The sequence below is a fragment of the Zootoca vivipara genome, chromosome 7 (assembly GCF_963506605.1).
Source record: "Zootoca vivipara chromosome 7, rZooViv1.1, whole genome shotgun sequence".
In the NCBI taxonomy this organism is placed as follows: domain Eukaryota; kingdom Metazoa; phylum Chordata; class Lepidosauria; order Squamata; family Lacertidae; genus Zootoca; species Zootoca vivipara.
The window spans coordinates 53764625-53785913 of record NC_083282.1 but is presented as its reverse complement, the minus strand read 5'-3'; the positions used below and the strand labels follow the sequence as shown (position 1 = coordinate 53785913).

The 21289-nt window shown below is 43.6% G+C and overlaps 1 protein-coding gene across 1 annotated transcript; it reads right to left on the bottom strand.

Annotated features, from left to right (window-relative positions):
* Positions 1-1155: 1155 nt before the first annotated feature.
* BTG2 (BTG anti-proliferation factor 2) lies at positions 1156-6087 on the bottom strand. Its single transcript, XM_035123711.2, has 2 exons — positions 5665-6087; positions 1156-4019 (listed from the first exon to the last, which is right to left on the bottom strand). The coding sequence occupies exons 1-2, from the start codon at positions 5837-5839 to the stop codon at positions 3682-3684; spliced, it is 513 nt and encodes a 170-aa protein (XP_034979602.1). The 5' UTR covers positions 5840-6087; the 3' UTR covers positions 1156-3681.
* Between the last annotated feature and the right edge of the window lie 15202 nt (positions 6088-21289).

Genomic DNA, 21289 nt, shown 5'->3' with positions numbered 1-21289 from the left:
AGCCCTGGACTTCCCCTCCTGGGGCCTTGCCTTGAAGGCACCAGTGAATGCTGGATTTTACACAGTAACTATAAATCCCCGTTAGGGCTGCTTCTATGCATTTCGGGTGCTCCCAAGCACTGTTTGAGATATGGGTACAAAGTCTTGAAAAAAACAGCTTGACCAGAGGCCCATAGGATAGAGGGGGGAAATGGGAGATGTAACCAGCAAACTATGACAGCTCTGTAACAGGGGTGGGGAATCTATTGTTGGTCTACCACTTGCAACATCCCTGCTGGAGCGGATGAAAATTGTCAGGTCTATCATCACCATCATCATCTGAAGGGCCACAAGATCCCCAGCCTTTTTCTACAATATTACCTTAACCACCAATAAGCTATTTTTCAAACACAAAATTATCAGATTCTAGACATAGTGTTGCAATCAATCAACTAAGTCGTACCCTAGCCCATTGAAACTAACAAGCCCAAGTTAGTCATGCCCAGGCATCCCCAAACTTCGGCCCTCCAGATGTTTTGGACTACAATTCCCATCTTCCCCGACCACTGGTCCTGTTAGCTAGGGATCATGGGAGTTGTAGGCCAAAACATCTGGAGGGCCGCAGTTTGGGCACGCCTGGTATAATGCATTTAACACACTATGATATCACTTTAAACAGTCATGGCTTCTGCCAAAGAATCATGGGAAGTGTAATTTGTTAAGAGTGTGGAGAGTTGTTAGGAGACCCCCCCCCCTATTCCCCTCACAGAGCTACAATTTTCAGAGCTCCCTTTGAAGAGAGAAAGATACTTAAACCACTACAACGACTTGTAGTTCTGGTAGGGGGAATAGGGATCTCCTAACAGTTCTCAGATCCTGTAGAGCTGTTGCCAGTCAGAGTAGACAATAGTGGTCTAGATCAGGCATCCCCAAACTGCGGCCCTCCAGATGTTTTGGCCTACAACTCCCATGATCCCTAGCTAACAGGACCAGTGGTTGGGGAAGATGGGAATTGTAGTCCAAAACATCTGGAGGGCCGAAGTTTGGGAATGCCTGGTCATGCCTGTTGACTACAATGGGCCTTCTCTGAATAGGAACAGCATTGTTGCAATGCTCTTTATTTAAGAGCCAGATAGGTTGGACCCCTTATTGCAAAGAATGAGCCAGTGTCTCGGATAATTTCCAGCAACGTATTTAAATTGCTACATTTTTATTAAAGTAACAAAAGTGTACATTTTGCAATATATCTGTACATTTTGCATATAAAAACACTATTGTACAATAATCATTCCTCCCCCCCCAACACAAAATAGCTTACAAACTTTATATTATTTTCACCAATTATGAAAAGTAGGTCCCGCTCAACAGTCCAGCTCAAGTTTTGCAAACATTTTTGAGAAGAAAGGAAAGGGCACACACACTCACACCCATAAGCTGTTCCTAAATCACAGCTAGTCAGCACTGCAACAGTTTGTGTCAGGCTTGTAGTCAGAAGGCAACAAAGAGCATACATCAATTCACAGCTTTTACATGCACGTTACAAAACAGATTTTGGCCAAATTTGGTTGGCTTAATGCTAACAACAACAAAAAATCTTAATACTAGATTCCATGCCTGGTACAATAGCATGATATTTGGTAACCTTTTCTGTTCCCCCAATCAATCCTTCAAAGATGTTGGGGAGGGGTGGGAAACAAGCACCCTTCGTTGGTAAAGAAGGAATAAGGGGAACTACTAAGATACATTTAAACAGAGTTGCATTGCTCGTGCCAACCTGGCAAGCCAAAGAAGTACTGGCATTAGGGAAATTCCATGTAGAGGCAGGGAGTGTAGCAAAACAAACTTTTTAATTTTTTCCTGGACATGTTACAGTTCCCACTCGTATCATGTTTTCAATGCACCAGATAAGGAACAAACCTCCCAGGTAGACTTTGAACAGAATCTTTCCTCAGAGGGGGGGAAAGCTACAGTGCAGAAAGTGTTCCCCTTGTCATGCTACCAAATATTGCACAAGTATGCTAACGGAGCGGCAGCACATCTTTTAAGCTTATAGGGGACCCTTAGTGCTTTACAACCTTTGTATTTATTGACTGGAGGGTCTGGTGCTCAAACACTAGAAGCTTCACGTATTGAGCTTGAAGAAATTAACGATTTCACAGATGGGCTGATGCACCTGCAAGTTTTACAAGCTAGAAAATTTGGGGTGCAAAGAAGTTTCCCCCATGCAAACCCTACTGAAGTGAACAGGAAATGTGTAGTTGACACCCTTGTTAAACGTCTGTCCATCTCAATAGAGGTTGCCCAGGAGAACTTCCTGGCAGGTTCCAGCTTTTTAGAAAGGTGGTCTTAAAAAAAACCCAAAAACTATTCTGTACAAAAAGGCCATCATACCCCTTCAATGGTATGCCACTGTGGTGCTGAGATTTCCCTGTTCAAACATTCAGACACTCGAGCACAAAACATCTTAAGAGTTGTGTGAGAAAAGGGTTTGAAAAGTTAACAGCTGCTTCGAGAACAGAAAACTCTCCCTCAGAAGCCTCTCCTCCTCCAGAGTGCCCAAATTTTAGGAAAATATATTGCACAGTGTCTTGAGAACTCAATTCACAAAAGGCAGAGGAGGAAAAGCTCTGGGGATGGCAAAGCAGTCATCCCTTCAAAGTAAGAGAAAACCAAGCACACCTTGTGCTCTGAAGATGTTGGTCTTTAGAAAAAGAAAAAAAGTTAAGTGCCCTGGTTTTGAAATCACGTCTCAGCAGTTATTGGCAGCATAGTCAGTAATTTTACAAGGTCAAGATAAAGGCATCAGAACAGATAAAACCCTGATCAAGGCCATCTCCCAGTAGGTAGGTTAGTTCACATTGGCCTGGCCATTGCCATTGCACTTTTTTGTTTTATGGGAGTTGACTGCTAGAGTAACCAACCAGTGATGCAGCACAGATCCTGGTTCTCCTCCCCAAGCAAATCTCCTTATGATTTTAGAAACCACACATTTGGGTGCCAACTGGAATTTTGCATGAGCATGAGGTACAGGATGCGGTGCAGAAAGAAATCACATTTTGTGCAAAAAGATGGGCTGGCACTTAAACTCAACACCCAATAGAGCAAAGAAAGTGGCTATCATTGAGACTGTGTTTTAGTAAAATGCTTTTAAGCCATGAAAAAGCAGAAGGAATTGCTCAGATTGGGATAGTGGGTGAAGCTGGTGGTGAAGCAGAACTTGTATATCAGTTTAATAAAAATGAATGGACTTTGAAGGAAAACTGTCACAGCTAGAATGAGGCCATGTCACCCCGATCTCAACATGTAGGATTCATGACTTAAGTACTACCATCCTGGCCTTTAGATTCACAGTTGTTGTAGCACTTACCCCATAGTTAGTCACTGCTGAAAAGTGCTCGGCCCTGCCCCACCCCCTTTTGTTTTCAACCCTGCATTTCCCAGGTAGGTAGGTCAACCCTCCAGAATTGTCATCCAACACCAATTAGGTAGATACTGGCTTTTTTTTTAATAGACTCGCAAGCTTGCAACAGCTTTTAAAAAGGCACCTCAACACCACTCCACGGAAGAGTGGTGCCTACTATTTGATTTTGGATTTTCTCTTTAAAAAAAATATAAATAGCTCTTCATTTTTTAAAAAAATACATCCTCAGGTGAGGTATACAGTAGCCCATGTCTTGGCAGTGTAAGGACAACGGGGAGTGCTTAGCTGGAGACTGTCATCATGTAGCTTTTGGAAGGGCTGGTGCGCCCCAGCATCATCTGATTTTTGCAGGTGAGCATCCCATAGGAGCTCACAGGTGCTGCAGGTGCTTCATATAGAACACAGATGGATCCATCCTCACCAATCCGGTAGGATACCTCATAAGGGTCCACCCAGAGTGTGAGTTCACTGGGCAGGAGCTGATATAGCTGCTGGAGGTTGAGTCCAATCTGGCTAGCTGCCTTGTTGATGATAGGGTCCATTTTATGGTTGATACGGATGCAGCGATAGCCAGAACCTTTGAAGGGTTTCTCAGGGAACCAGTGATGTTTATAATGCTCTGCAAGGGCACAAAAAGAAACACCAAGAATGGTAAGTGATCACACTGAATAGTTGCTGAAACACAAGAGACATTTTACACAAAGCAATGTACAGCTGCTAGCTTGTTTTACTTGGGCTCCCATCCTATGCCTTCGGTTTGATCCAGACTTTGACATCAATCAATCATCCAGACTTCAACTACCATATGCTCATTCTTTTCTAGTGGTCAAAGTTCAAAAATTCATTAAGGCAAACCTTTTACACAGACCAAGTCCTAGCACCATAAAAGGTTTGTTCTAATAAGCCGTTTTGAGTTCAGATAGGCTTTTTTTGTTCCATTGACAACTCAACCATTATTTCCCATGAGGAACATAAAAAGGGAGTTACAGGGATAGTTGTGGACAAGTTCTGAAGCTTGGCAGTAAGGAAGCTTTTTTTTTTTTTTTTGGTCAGGAGTACCAGGAACCTAGAAGCCAAGCACTGAAGATTCCAGGAGGTTTAACTGATGCATTAGCCAGAGTACTTCACTAATCACGTAAAGCTCCTTGGCAGACAATGTCATTAGCATGCATCCCTGGCAATCCTCACCTCTGTAGTCCAAGCTGACTTACAGCTCTATCCCATAATTTGTTAGGAAAACCCAATTGCATTATATATTCAGTAACACAATGGAGGGGCAGTGATTAAGACAGCCTTCTCAATAGAGGCTACTCAGTTGCTGGCAGCTCCTGAGTGTTAGTCCCACTAAACTCAGTGGAGATACACTTCTGAGTAAATGTGTCTGGGATTGCACTTCGGGAGAGTAAATTATCCAAAAAGCACAAACACCATGGCTATTAAGTTTGTGGCAGAATAATTATGCCTCTACTTCAAAGCAGCTGTAGAACAAACTTAACTATAAGTCAAGATTCTCTGCAGCTATTGACACTAGTTGTTTCAGACAAAACCATGTAGTTCCCAGGAGCTCAGCAAAGGGGTTCAGATCTCCTCCACAGAACCCATTAACTACCGGTAGCATGCCTCTCTGATCCTCCCAGTTCTTTGGAGCAAAGACTGCACAAAATAAACTTCCTAGTGGCTTCTGCCACTATCAAGTTTCCTCTTTGACAAGAACAAAGAGCTCTCCTTCACCCACACCCTTGTAGCTCAAATAAGTTTTTGTCTGATGTCATAACATTAACGTGACGAGGGGGAGAGGAAGAGAGAAAGGAGAAAGCACAGCCAACAGATTGTATTGATGCTTTCCAGTCTGAATTTTTTATTACAGCAATGATATACCCAGTTAGAGAATGCTTTGCTACAAACAAAAAAGTCTCCCACTGAAGCGGAGGTAATTCTCGCCAACCACTGCATCTTTACGCATTCATAGGTGATGAATGTTTTTTTAAAAAAAAGTTTTGCGTTTGGCTTTGGGAGGTGGGGTGGGGAGAAGAGAGACACAACCTGAACTAAGTGACCAAAGACTTTTCCTAGAGATGCTGACATCTAGAAAACAGGGGTGGGGAGGAAAGACAAGAGGAGATCGCGGCAGACCGGTGGGTGTCCCTCACTTGTTCAGCGACGGAGAAAAGGTAACCTGGCCCAGGAAACTGACCCCACCATGAGACCAAGAAAGAAAGACATCCCCGCTTGCTTATCCTTCGGAGGGGGCTCCGTCCTCTCACCTGTGAGCGCCGATTCCAGGGCCCCGCTGAAAACCTGAAGCTGCTGCTCGCTAACGCAGCCGCGGGTGCGGAGGAGGCTGGACACGAAGCCCACGGCGGCGGCGATCTCCGGCACCATGTCCGCCCGGCTGCAGTTGCTAACGCAGCTCCCATTCCAGCGCTGGATTTGGCTCATGGCTGGCTTAGTGGCGAGGTCGGGGCGGTCCGCTTAAGGCTCCGGGCTGTTTTTAAGAGAACGTGCGGGTCGGCAAGAGGCTATGGCAGCGCAGCTTGGGCTCGGTCCGTTCCCTGCGCGGCCGTACGCGGAAGTTGCCGCGGCTGCTGCTGCTGCTGTTGTTGCTGCTTAACGATGGTCTTTGGTGGAGGCGCCCTTCGCGTCCGCCGCTCTCCCCAGCCCGCTGGTTAGCTTCGACGGGCTCGGGCTGCGCGCAGGGCTCTTAATACGCTTGGAAAGCGAGGCGTCACCAGCCCGCCCGCTCTCGATTGGCCAAGCTCTTTCTCCCCCCCTCCGGAATGCAAATGAAGCTGTGACCTCAGCAGGGTGGAAGTTTTGACGCGAGTGAACTCGGAAAGCCAAGCCCCGAGAACATGGCGGCGGCAGCTGGGCTCCGTTTGGCGGGGGAGGTGTATGCTCGGAGGCTATTTATAGGGCTTTGCCTAGTAGGGGAGCTGTAGGATTAAGGGAAAGAGATTGCAGCTTGCCAAGCGAATCGGAAACACAAGGAAGAGGGAGCAGCTAGTCCCCCACCCCCAAGCCGCCCAGGGAAGTCTGGCTTTTTAAATTAGAATTGTATCCCATTCCCAGATACACATAAACGTACTTAACAGTACATCCTGTGCGGGTTTACCAGAAGTCAGAGTTAGGCTGCTGCTGTTTGTTCCCTCCAGGATACGATTATCTGTAAGGGCATCTACTCCGGAGGAAACTATGGATAGAAGGACCTGCCCATTTCAGTTTTCTCACTTTCCCATATTGCAAGCTTAAATTCAGTTCTCCACAGTTCTGCGATGTTTCTTTAAAACAAAAACAAAAAAAACCTCACGAAAAATTTGCAGCATTTTTCTGTTAATATCTCCCAATAAACACATTTTTGTATTGTTGCCTTTGTCTGGAGTGAAGTCAAACCACTGGGGAGTTACAGTTTCTGCTGTGGCACAGCATGGGAGAGACATGTTTTATTGCACTTGTGTCAGATGAAGGTATCTGGTTGTGCTGATGCAGGTGTACCATGGCAGACCCTCCCAAGTGCCCCTATTTTCCAGGGACACCCCTGATTTGGAGCAGCTGCCCCGGTTTCTGAATTGATCCCAGAATGTCCCACTTTTCCTTAGGATGTCCCTATTTTCACTGGAGAAATGTTAGATGGAATGGTAGGATGTCTCTATTTTCATCGGAGAAATGTTGGACAATATTCCATGGTGTTTCTTCTCTCTGCTCTTCTCCCAGCAGTCATTCTTCCTCTGTTTTTGCAAGTAATGTGTTTTTGTGTGTTGTCTTCACTAATATATTCATGTTTAGGGACACTTTCCCCCAATATATCCATTTTTGTAACATGGGTTGGTTGGAGAACAGCAAACTTTGAAGGATGGGTGTGTTTTGGTTCTCGTATTGTTTTGGAAATTGTGAATTGGATCCAAGTTCAGCTTTAAATGTGAACTGAATCAAATTTCTCTGCTATTCCTAAAGGGAATCCCCAAGCTTGGCGTTTCAAATGACAACCTCACTGGACGCAATGTTCCCTGTGTGATGCCTGTTCTCTAGGAACATTGCCTTGAAAGTGAAACGGAGTCAAAGCTTTGGAAAAAAAAATGCTACATGATATTGTCCTTCTAAGATTATACCTACTTAGCCTGGAAGAAGGGTTGCTGGACAGAACACTTCCCCACATTAATAAAAAAAAAAACCACAACACCTCCCTGCACATGGATAGCTAGCCCCTCCGGTCTGTTCAAATCAAGGAATAACACAGTTTAGGGTAATAAAACCAGAGGCATTGTTAGGAGGTGGCCCAGGGGCCCAAGCCCTGGGTCTTTTGTTGCAGACCTCAGATCTCCTGCCTCCCCCCATTCCCCCAATTAAACTTTTAAAAAATAATTTGCTTATAAGGCAGCTGGACAGTCTGCAAAGCGCAGTGCTGATGAAACCCCACAGACACCTACTGCCTTAATTTCCCAGAGGCATCCATAACATATAAATTAGGGTATGCAAATTGGTGTCTGGACCTGTGCCTTGAGTCCTTTAAGTACCTAGCAGCACTCCTGATTAAAGCCATTATTGCAATTAATGGGTTCTATTGATTTAGCTTTATTGCATGTGTATTCCTGCTTTTTCTCCAAGGGGCTCTTACATGGTTCTCCCATTTTCCTAATGTCATCATCGCAGCAACCTTGTAAGGTAAATTAGGCTGCAAGGCCCAAAACCATTCAGAGAGTTTCATGGCTGAGTGAGGATGTGAGCTTGATTCTCTCCAGACTCCAGCACAACAGCTCTCTTTAGCACAGCCGAGGGAATTCCAAACACCACCTCTATTTGTTAGCCACATCCCCATTTGTCTTTATATTTGCTCTTTGTGTGATTTTTCTGTTGTTGTTCTGCACAGATGATTATTTATTTATGTTTCACATTTGTATGCTGCCTTTTATCCAAATATTTCATCGGCGTCATGGGATACATTCCTGAACCCCTGCTCATGCAATTTTTGGCTTTTAAAAAAGGTCGTCCGTCCCCCGTCCCCCCGCTTCTTTGATCCCTCTTTGTACTTTTAATGCTTTAAAAAAGTTCAGTCCAAGCAGTATTTCTAAGCTGTACCGCTTTAGAGGGGAACACAATGAAGGCCGCAGACCAACTCAACCCCCAGCCTTCCAGGCCTTTTTTTTGCAGGGATGTACTTTGGCTTGATAGACAGCACTTGATATAAATAGGCATAATAAACAAAACCACCTTGCATGGTTTCCTTCAGCTGAGAGAGAAGAAGAGACACACTTCTAAAGGGCTATGTACACATTAGCAGTTTAAAATGCAGCCGTGTTGTTTCCCTAGTGTGGTGTAGTGGTTAAGAGCAGTAGACTTGTAATCTGGGGAACCAGGTTCGCGTCTCCGCTCCTCCACATGCAGCTGCTGGGTGACCTTAGGCTAGTCACACTTCTCTGAAGTCTCTCAGCCCCACTCACCTCACAGAGTGTTTGTTGTGGGGGAGGAAGGGAAAGGAGAATGTTAGCCGCTTTGAGACTCCTTAGGGTAGTGATAAAGCGGGATATCAAATCCGAACTACTCTTCTTCTTCTTCTTCTTCTTCTTCTTCTTCTTCTTCTTCTTCTTCTTCTTCTTCTTCTTCTTCTTCTTCTTCTTCTTCTTCTTCTTCTTCCCCTGCTTCATTTCAGAATTGCATTTGCAAGTTGTGGTGCACACCAGAGAGGTGGCAGGGCTGTCTTTACCCACTGCACACCACTCACTTGCTTTTCCGGTGCCTGCAACCGCCTCCAAATCCTATTCATGTGCTGTCATATGAGCATGCACAATGGCTGTCTCAAAGGTGCGCACCTTGGCTTAACTGTGAAGTGAACATGGCTTACATTTTCAAATCAGATGGAAGCTACATATCAAACGACAGTATTTCTCAAGAAACTACAGGACAGATCTGGATTGTGGCTAACAACATGTACACGCAGCTTCAAACACCAGTGGTGGGAGTGCATCAGAGCCAGAGTAAATGACAATGCACACATAGTCCAAGATTCTCCTGCCTTGACTTGCTGCTGAAACATTTTCTGCCACCACATCTAACTCTAATGAAAATAATATCCAGCCATTTTGATCCTCAACAGGTATTCATAGACTTTCAGCATGGGATTTAACTGGGTTTAGAAGCAAAGCGTTTCTAGTTTTAGCCATAAAATGACCACTTGATCTTGTCCTATGAGTGATGGGACATCTAATGGGATGTCTAACTTCGCTGTGCTAACAAACCTTATGTGGTTTTAGTATGTTTTAGTGAAGTGGGGCAAAGATCGAAGCTGTGTTCACACCATACATTTAAAGCACGCTTAAGGGAGGGGTTGATGTTCATTTTTATTAAGGTTTTCAGTACTGCATTGCAGTGCATATAAAAAAGAAAAACAGCACACTTAAGTTAAATATATGAGGTTGCTTGCATTTCCTCTAAACTAAAAAACCCCAAATGTTGCAACCTTTCCTTATAGCAGAGTTGTTCCAGCCCCTTGATCATTTTGATTGCCAACCTTTTCCAACTCTATAATACCCTTTTTGAGTTGAGGTGACAAAAGCTAATGGTTTGTCTCACTCCAGACATGCCACTGAATCGTGACAAAGACGTATGTTCTCCATAGTTAGCTTGTCATGAAATCCCATCTTCTACACAACTATTAGAAAGCATGTCAAACTGCAAGTAGATAAATAGGTACCACTCCGACGGGAAGGTAAACGGTGTTTCCGTGCACTGCTCTGGTTCAACAGAAGCGGCTTTGTCATGCTGGCCACATGACCCGAAAGCTGTACGCCGGCTCCCTCAGCCAGTAAAGCGAGATGAGCGCTGCAACCCCAGAGTCGTTCACGACTGGACCTAACAGTCAGGGATCTCTTTACCTTTTACTCTGGAGAATACCCCCTGCCTCATGATAAGGCTGGCCCAGTTTCCAATAGATCCTCAGTGAGATTCTTGTTTGTTTTCACAATGAGATCATGAAAAACCCAGGAAGATCACTGTGAATATGCAATTGCTTAAATTCATCTGGAGTAGAACACAGCGGCCACACCTACAAGTCATAGTTTTAGACAGGCAGTGGTTCAGGTTTTCAGAAGGTTTCGGAATGAGCTGGTTTTCTTTTCTAAAAGTCTCTATAAAGCTATACATTCTGGGTTGCTTCAAATGGGGCAAAAATACCCATGCCAGTCAACTGTGGATCAAGTTCATGAAAAGACAGGGCAATGTGGTAGCTGTGTCTTCCCTTCCCCCACCCATCTGCCATGGCAAAGTATCTGCATCATTGGACTGAAGGATCCAAGCAAATCTCTCACTATAGCCAGCTTTGTCTCTGTAGGCTTTGCAATAAACCACTGGATTAAAGTCATGCAAGGGCTTTTTTTTATTTTTAAAGCATTGGCACACATGGAGAGACATACAGAGACGCAGCTGAAATAAGAACATCAGCCGTCACAGGTCGAGGATTGCTGCTATTTAGGTTACATCTCTGCCGGCGACATCCTCACATTGGGCTTCGAGATCTTCATCATGCCCTGATGAAGTTTCTCGAGGATGTGTGCAATAAACCCTATGCATGTTGGCTTGGAAGGAAGATCTATTGTATTAAATGTGGCTTACTCCAAGGTGCCCTTTCTTATCTATGGCAAATCCTTTCTGGGGGTCTAGTTACACATGGCACTAAAGGAGTCTTTGCATGAAAAGTCTAGCTCATACCTGCCAAGTTCCAGCCTGAGAAATAAGGGACTGGACCGGAAGTAGCACTGCCGCCATTTTGGAACTGGGCAGAGCATGCTCAGAAGCGACTTTTGATGCTGCTCTGCCCTGTTCCAAAATGGCTGCCGCACCAGAAGTCGCGCTGCAGCCATTTTGGAACTGGGCAAAACAGCATCAAAAGTCGCTTCTGAGTATGCTCTGCACAGTTCCAAAATGGCTGCCGCGCCAGAATAAACCGGGGGGAAACGGGGGTTTCCCGGGGAATACGGGAGACTTGGCAGCTATGGTCTAGTTCGTTGTTTGGTGTGGGCTTTAAAAAAATGCAGATTAACTTGGTTTCCAAGCAACATTAATCCAAAACATGGTTTAACATGAAGATGCCAGTGTGGGGGTTCCCATAGTGGTGAGTGTATTGATTTTGCTCTTCCTCCAGTTCTGCTTTCACTGACCAAAAGTTGCCTTAGTATGTCATTTGAACCCAGGCTAATGGTTTGTCTCATTTGAGGCAAACCACAAGCTCTCGCCAAGGTTTGTCCTATGGCAGGACTGGAGGAGGAAGAGCAAAGCAGCTGCAATCTCCTCTCTACAAGCTTGCACTTGGGCTAAGCCATAGTTTTGACCAGGAGTCGGCAACCTAAGGCCCATGGACCCCTCGCTGCCCGCTTGGTCGGCTCCCGTGAACCGTACTAAACTGGCGCAGAGCAAAGCGGGGACCGCCTTCTGCGATGCTGGCCGGCTTCCCAATGGGAAGCTGTGCGTGCCTCCTCCACACTGGAAGGAGCGCAGAAAATAGCGTTTGTGCATGTGCACTCCGGCCCACCTGCGGGACCATGAACCGGCCGAAGCCACAAAAACTTTACCGACCCCTGGTTTTGACTTACCTGAAAACTGGGCAGTTGCATTAGCAGTGAGATGGGGGGGGGGGGATGTGTAATGTAACTCTCTACTTTCCTGCTGTGGTCTTGAGGAAAATCTTTCTTCTGAGGTTAATATTTGCCTTAGGGGGAAAGTTGTGAAAGGGAAAATTGCAGTATTGTAACAGGGCCTAGAGGTCCTGAAAGTCAATAATAACAGGAGAGAAGAGAGAGGTAGACTTGCGTTGTCGTGGGAAAACACACACAGCCTCTCCGTTTGTGTGTGTGTAGGAGGCGCTGTTCTCAACACACCTCAGGTTGAGGTGGGCTGCAAGGAGTCAGTTCAGAGACGTGAGGCGGTGGAACAAGGCATTTTCCTAGGTCACTTATATCACAATCCTATGGATGTTTACCCAGAAGAAGTCCCACTGTGGAAATTACTCCCTGCTAAACATCTTTAGGATTTCAACCTGAAAAAAGAATTTGAAATGCCTGTGGCTGCATCCCTAACCCTGAGAAGAAACCCCATGCAGATAAGTGGGATTTACTTCTCAGCAAGTATGCATAAGCTTGTACTGTATTGCACATGTGGCCTTACCAGTAAGATAATTATAATTAGTAGCTTGCTTTTTTTTGGTTCCTTCCTTCTGAGACTTACTTGCCACTGGATACCAGTTGCCGGGAATCACAACTGCCCTCAATGAATATCCGTCTTCAACTGGGAATCTCCCAGGAATTCACCTTACTTAGCTTTTTAAAACAAACCACCCCACCCTCGTATGCAGGAGGCAGTGCCTATTTATTTGAGGGTTTCCCCTCTCCTTCTAATTGAAACAATATTAAATCAGATTAAAGTCAGTATGCCTCTGACTGAATTGTTTTTTTAAAAAAATAAATTTTATTCCATTTTCCAAAATTAACAAATTAAAATAAAAAAACAATCTTTTATACAAAACATCTTGTGTTTTCATCTTATACCTTGCTCTGCCGAGCTGTGACTTCCCCCCCTCCCTTCATGCGGGTTTCTTATTAAATCCCTTTTTTTGCAGTTCCTTTTTAACTTTTTAGTCAATTCGTAGGATTTATTTCAATCCTGCAAGAGTTTTTAACGATCTACAATTTTTCTCCATGTAGTCCACATATTTACTCCAGTCCTTTTGAAACCTTGTCTCCCCTTGGTCACGGATCTTGCAAGTCAATCTAGCAAGTTCAGCATAGTCCATCATTTTTGTCTGCCACTCCTCAATTGTAGGTAATTCCTGTAGTTTCCATTTTTGGGCTAACAACGTCCTAGCCGCGGTTGTCGCATACATAAACAATACTTAATCTTCTTTTCTAATCTCTCCTCCTATTATTCCTAACAAAAATGCTTCCGGTTTTTTTGGGAAAGTATATCTAAACATCTTTTTCAATTCATTATATAACGTTTCCCAAAATCTTTTAACTTTTTCGCACCACATATGATAAAATTCACCATCTCTCTCCTTACATTTCCAGCATGCTTTGTCACTCATTCTATACATTTTAGCTAGTTTAACTGGAGTTAAATACCATCTATACATCATCTTATATACATTTTCTTTCAAGGCAGTACATGCTGTAAATCTTAAAGTTTGATTCCATAATTTCAACCACGCGTCATATTCAATATTATGCCCAAAATCCTTTGCCCATTTGATCACCACCTCTTTTGTTAACTCATCTTTTGTATACCACTCTAACAACAGATCATACATTTTTGCCAAAAGCTTTGTTTTGCCTTCTAGCACTTCTATTTGGAATTTGGACCTTTTGTCCTCGAAACCTATTTTTCTGTCCTCTCTAAGCACATCATTTATTTGATGGTATTCTATCCATCCTGTTAATACTCCTTTAATTTCTTCATAGGGTTTCAGTCTCCAGCCTTTTTCAGTTTTTGTCAAGATTTCCTCGTACGTGGCCCGCCTCCCCTCCATATTTACTTTCTTAACTGTTAGTACCTCTGCTGGTGATACCCACCATGGTGTTTTAGTCTCTAACAGCATTTTATTTCTTTCCCACACCTCGTACAGAGATCTTCTTATCACGTGGTTTGTAAACCCTGTATGGGACTTTTTTTTATCATACCATAGATATGCATGCCATCCAAATCTATTATTGAAACCTTCCAAATCTAGCAGGTCCGTATTTTTTAGAGTTATCCACTCTTTTATCCAACATATACAAGACGCTTCATAATAAAGTCTCAGGTCTGGTAGAGAGAATCCGCCTCTTTCTTTTCTATCTACCAAAATTTTGTGTTTTATTCTAGGCTTTTTCCCCTGCCAGACAAATCTTGACAAAATCTTCTGCCATTCTTGAAATTGTCTTGTACCCTTCACAACAGGTATAGTTTGAAATAGGAATAACATCTTGGGTAATATATTCATTTTTATTGCTGCTATTCTTCCCAAGAATGACATTTTCATATTAGTCCATCTTTCCAGGTCTTTCTTTATTTCTCTCCATACTGGTTCATAGTTATCACTATATAGATTAATATTCTTTGCTGTCATCCATATTCCCAGATATTTTACTTTTTTTGCCACGTCAAATCCATATTTTAGCTGTAGCTCCTGTTTTTCCTCTTTCGTCATATTCATTGCCATAACCTTTGTTTTCTGTCTATTTAATTTAAATCCTGCAAGTTGGCCAAATTTCTCCATTTCTTCTATTGCTTCTGCAACACTTTCCTTTGGGTTTTCCAATGTTAGAACTAAATCATTTGCGAAGGCTTTCACTTTAAATTGTTTTGCACCGACTTTAATTCCTCTAATTGCAGAGAGGTCTCTTAATCTATTCAATAGTATTTCCAGGACCATGATGAATAATAACGGTGATAGGGGACATCCCTGTCTAGTTCCTTTTGTGATATCAAAATATTCTGTTAATGTATTGTTAATTATCAATCTTGCTTTTTGTTCTGAATAAATCGCCTCGATCCCATTCAAAAATGCATCCTTCCCAACCATTGATTCCAAATTGCTCTTCATAAATTGCCAAGATATATTATCAAATGCCTCTGACTGAATTGTAACATTGTTTAGCCTATGGGGCAATCCTATGCATATTTACTCAGAAGTAAGTAACATAGAATTCAGTGTGGCTTACTCTCAGGTAAACAGCCTTAGGGTTTGTATACACTATACATTTATAGTATATTCAAAGCTCATTTCCCTCTCCCCACCTTCAAGAATTCTGGAAACTAATGTTTACCCCTCACAGAACTACAATTCCCAACACCCTTAAGAACATCTCCCATAATTGGGGGGTGGGGGTTGATTAAAGATATGGTGTGTATGCAGCCTTAGAGTTACTTCTGAGTAGACATGCCTAGAACTGACCCGCAAAACTGCTTGCAGGGGATGTGTTGAAGTGTTTATTAAATTTCAAAGTAAAGGAAAGTTGTTGTTGTTTTAAATTTACTTACTTGCTTACAAAAGCAGCTTCTTCTTGAAATTGCCTGGTCATTGGATTGGGTTGCTGTAGGGAGTTTTTTACCCTCAGAAAAATCTGTTAACTATCTGTTTGCACAGACAAAGCAAACTAACTCTGAAAGGGGGGGGGGAATCTCATTGCAGTTGTTTTCAGACTTGGGTTTCAAGGCTGTGTGATTTCAGTTGTACTTACTGGCCAAACCAGGTCTTAAGCTTGCTTAGCTGGGACTGTGTACAGTATAAATATCAAAGGTAATATTTGGCTTTCAGACCTGGGTCAGAACACAGTGACAATAACAGGTCAGGTCATCAGGATGGTAAGAAATAAGGTTGCAATCCTTTAACTTGGCAGTTAGCTCCGTTGAACTAAATAAGTCTAACTTTTGTGTAGTCATGCATAGGATTATAGTGTAAAGGTAAAAAATAAATAAAAACAGTGGCAGAAAAAAATGTTAAAGAGATTATGCATCTTCTGTAGGATCCCTGCCTGGAAGCATAGATTTGAAATAGACCAAATGCTGTTAGTTTAAAAGATTTATATGCTGCCTTTTACCAGTGATTTCAATGTGATTTGCAAATATTACAGCAAAATCCTATGAAGTCTACACAGATGCAGGTCCCACGGAGTTCAACAGGACTTTCTGGCAGGTAAGTGCATATAGGACTGCAGCCTTAAACCAATAAAAATATACTCACAAACAAGGGGCTGGAACAAATTCCCCTACAAAGAAAGAGTACAACATTTGGGATTTTTAAAGCCTACCATCTTATGCAGACTCATGTGAAAGTTAAGCCACATTGAAGTCAGTGCGGCTTACTTTTATGTAGGTCTACATATAGGATTCCTCTGTTAGAGAAAGATGCAAGTAATAGGAGACATTGTAAGGGGGGGGGGGAAGCAGACAGTTTTCTCCCTCATAAGAATAAAAGCCAGGCCCTCTAATCAAACTGAACACTGAAAGACTCATGACAGACAAAAAGAAGTATGAACTATGTTAAACCATGAAATTTGTTTCCACAAGATGCAGTAGTATTAGTAGTGATTTTATTATTTGTGCCCCATCCATCTGACTGATCTCACAGCAACAGCAGTGGCACATTGCCACACATACACATGTCATACACTCAATAGTCTGATAGGTGATTTTTGCGCGCACACACACACACACACACACACAGCTGAGTCTGCACTCCCAGCAGGGGCCGGTTTTGCCAACACCAAGGTAGCTTCTCTTCTGAATACCAGTTGCTGGATGTGACAAGTGAGAAGACTGCTATTGCACTCAGATCTGGCTTGCAGGCTTCTCTCAGGCATTTGATGGGCCACTGTGAGAACAGGATGCTGGATTTGACAGGCTTTGGGGGCTGATCTGTCTAGCTCTTCTTGCGTTTTTGCTCAAGGCAACCAACAGATAAAAGCACACTTAAAATCTAGAGATAGTAAAAATGCTTTTTAACGTCTGGGTGGATTATTAAGAAAGGATTTGTGTGACACCTAAAAGACAGCCAATTTAAACTACTCAGTGATCAGGACCTGTTGCCCCCCAATTGTTGTTGGACATCCCTGTGGAACGGCCTCCCACCAGATGTCAAAGAGAAAAACGACTACCAGACTTTTAGAAGACATCTGAAGGCAGCCCTGTTTAGGGAAGCTTTTAATGTTTAAGAGATTATTTCATTCTAATGTTCTGTTGGAAGCCGTCCAGAGTGGCTGGGGAAACTCAGCCAGATGGGCGGGGTATAAATATATTATTATTATTATTATTATTATTATTATTATATTATATTATATTATATTATTATTATTATTATTATTACAACCAGGGGTGGAGGAAGGGGGGCGGTGGGGGCGGTTCACCCCAGGTGTCATCACTGAGGGAGGTGACATTCAGCCCACTGCCTGCCCGCGATTCCCAAGCCTACCCCGAGCCATCGGGGGAAGGGGCGGAGCTGCACCGCCTTGTTGGTGGCCTTCCCACCTTCCCCCTTCATTCTGACAGCTTGGGGGAGGCTTGGGAGTCACAGACGGGTGGCGCACTGTTTTCCCCGCTCCTGGGCTGCTTCCGGGGGGGGGACCTCCCCTGAGCTGTCAAAAAGAAGAGGAAGGGAGGAAGGCTGCTGGCTCCCCACTGCCGCCCAGGAAGCAGCCTGCCCCCTGGGATGCTCACCCTGCTCACATGGCCCCGCCCCCGGTTGCACACATGTGCGCCACTCCGGGTGCCGGAGCAGGTAGCTCGCCTCTGACTACCGTACAACTCTAGCATCGGCCATGCTGACTTGACTCATGGAAGTTAGGAGTGCAGCAACATCTGGAGGGTCAAAAAGATTCTCCATCCCTGCTTCAGATCAAACTATTTCACTGCTCCTGTGCCTTTTTGAAACAGTCCAATATATAGAAATTAAACAGGCCATGCTTTCCCTATCACTTTCTACTGCATGGCAAGAAAACATGCTTTATATCTTTGTCTCAGGCTAGAGGCAGAGGCACAGTCAAAAAAGCAACCCTAGCAATGGTTTTGTATTTGTTGTTTCGTACATAAAAGGGGGGGGTGAGTTTGGTTGCAGTGGCGTGTTTTTAAAGAGGGAACTTTACTTGACCTTTGCTACCAGGAAAGGACTCTTCATTTTCCTCCCATAAAAATGGGGTGAATAAAGGCAACGTATAAGAATGACAGCATTGTCCTAGATGAGTGTTCCAGCACTAATAGGAGCGTGTCAACTCTCCTGGCCTTCATGATGTATATTTTCTGCATTTGCAATGTGCCCATTTATTCAGCAGCTAAAGGCAGCTAATGATATGGACATTATAACAATCTTAATCTCAATAATCAAAGAAAACATCCATTCAATACATAGTGCCGCATAGCCCTTCATAAGGTATTGATTGATTGCAGGCAGAAGGAATTGCAATAATCACACCCTGCTCCTGTTTGATGTTGACCCTGGTGTTTGTTATTAGGAATAAACATCCCACCATTTCGACACATATGGCAAAGGTCTGCCTGAAGAAGTGAGAAGTGCCATTTCTCCATGAAACTACTGAGAGAAAACTCTGAGCCGTCATGAATTTCAGATCTCTTTCTCTCTCTCTGTCTCTCTGTCTCTCTGCCCTAGTTCACATATGCATATGTACATCACTTAACTACTACACATATTATTAGGGTTCAGACAACCCAGCCCATGGCACATAAATAACCCATGCAGGAAGATGGAAGGCAGCATAAGCTAGCCCTGCTCCCTGTCACCATTCAGCAGAGGAGTCAAGCCCTCCTGTCGTCCACATTCAGCCAGCATGTGAAGGAAGACAATGCATGTAACCAGGAGATATCACAGAAAGAAACAAGGGTAAGAAACAGTGCTCTGGAGGGGCGCGTGCATGCACATACAGACATTCATGTGTTTGGCTTAGGGTGGCACACAGCACATCAGTTAGGGTGGTCAGTTAGGTAAAACAGAGAACCTGGGTCCTGCCATTTTAATGGTTGCATGGAAAAGAGAATTTTAGCAGGGGTTTTTGTTTTGTTTTTTGCCTTGCAATGTGCTGGCACCCTCTCCTTGTTAGCATCTGCCCACCCTAGTTGAGCTTCGTTGAGCATCCCATAATATTTTGATGATTATGTGCTCCTCCACGCCTGCCTTCAATCTTGCCCTCGACATGACCTATTTTTTACAATATCCTTTCTTAACAACTAGCCACCCTGGGGATGGAGGCTATTGGGGTTAAGCAGGCCCCAGACAATGCAGAGCCCTTGCAGATTCTCTGCTCAGTGAGGTGCAGGGCTCACATGTTTGTGCTTGCTGTAGGTGGTTTCCTTCTGCATCTGGTTATTTTGAGCTTTGTTTTGTTCTTTTCTCCCCACATCCTCCTTGTAGGTAGCATTTAGCTTTCAGCAGCTGTTGTCAGCAAATCAGGAGGCAAAGCAAAGCTGGTAGGACAGAGATAAGACAACTTGCCTCTAGTAGTAGCACTAAGAGGGGGCTGTTTAGCAATTGACAAACTTCCTCGAACACCCAATTCTTTGGCAGATTCCTCTGAAGTGTGAGGAAGTTGCTGCATGCTAGTTTTAATCTGGGTGCTGGGCTAGGCCAGAAGCAAAATTGGGGGCAGCGATGAGCACAAGTTTTACCTTTGTACAGTCATACTGTACTTACATAGCTCTCACTATCCTCGATTCAGACAAGAAAGGCATATTGTTTCTAAATTTGCATAGTTGTAGATATATCACCACATGCAAATTTTATGCAAATTGGTGTCTCCTTTTTGGTGACGCAAATCCTCATTTTAGGCAATTTTAACTGGCCACCTCAACTATAATTCCAGGGAAAGTACAATAAAGATCAAGGAAAGAGGTGGATAAAAAAGGTCAAAGAACCCTTATTTGAATAACCTTCTGTGTACGCTAAACATTAACCCAGAGCCAAGAATGAAGAAATGTCTGTGTTGCCTCACACTTGATCGCTGCAGTTCACAAAGCTATTGTGTACTCTAGAATCCAGAACAGTGTGTGACGAGAATTTAATTCCACCTTAAGTGATGCTATCTACTTAACTCAGGGGTGGAGACAAAGAGAAGCCTGAATGGGTACGGAGAACACCTGACAGTTCCTAACACCACCCTGGGATTGCTTAGGCAGTGCTGGAGGTACCACACCTGGGCGGGTGTTGCCAGGTGACTGAATACTTCTATTGTCTGCACCAGACCTTGTAACTAGACCTTTCACAATTATTAATTGTTTACCAGTTCATGTGGCAGAGAAGGAGGTGGTGGCCATAACACGTGGCCTCCACTTAGAAAGGCAGCATTTGTGAGTTGCACTGAAGAAGTGGGCTGCTGAGCACATTTTTGGATTGAATAAATAGTGGAGTATTAGAAAGAGGCAGTGCTTGATTCTAGGAAGACAGCTCTTGTGGGAAGAGAGATTGTGTCACGTAATGCCACACACACGTCATATCATGCCACTTACTTGCATTCTCCCCCTCTCTATTTTTATCATTGAGCTAAGGTTGCTTCCAGATGGCGGTTTCATATTGCAAATGGGTTGCTGAGATATCACGGACGGGTCATTGTGTGTTGTTGTTTTTAAGGTATTATACCAAAAGAAAACACACAACTGGATTAAATGGGGATGGGGGACAAGCTGGCATTTAGATGACAATGACTTAGTGTGGATGGTAGTGCAAAAAAACAAAACAACAACAACATTAAACCCTTGTGCTTCATACTGTCGGTCACCGGAAATCACAAATGACATGATTTGGGAATTAAAAGCACATTGTAGGTAGCAAGGCACTGATAAAATGAAGGGTTTCTCTTTTATCTTCATTTTAGCAGCTGGTTCAGTGCAAACCCTTTGGACACCATACTCACCAACTCTAAAAGTCCTAATATATATTAAATCACAAAATTATAGCAGTGATGTGTATTCTAAGCCACTCCTCTGCCCTGATCTGTATCCAACACTTCTTTTAGCCCTTCTGACCACAATACTGCATATTTATTCATTTGTTTATTATGCTTAAATTGCACCCTTCATAGCAGTTTATATGTGATTCCCAGGCCATCATATTTCCAGGCACAGATTAGGCTAAACTGTGCTTACTTTTAATAAGATAAGAGAATCCATGTGCTCTAAGACCTCTGCCAGGGATACAGGGGTGGTTTTATCAGAGCGCAACGAATTCAGCTGTATTGGCCGCAGAGCCTCGGGGACACCACAACTATTATAAATAATGGAAGGTGACAGGTGGGTGAGGGGGACACACAAAATTTTGGCAACACACAGGGCACCGCTGAAATTTGAGACCCACAAGGTCTGCCACTGCAGGATATATACCTGCTGTTATTGCAGTTGTTGGACTTTTGTGGCAAGAGAAGAATCTGA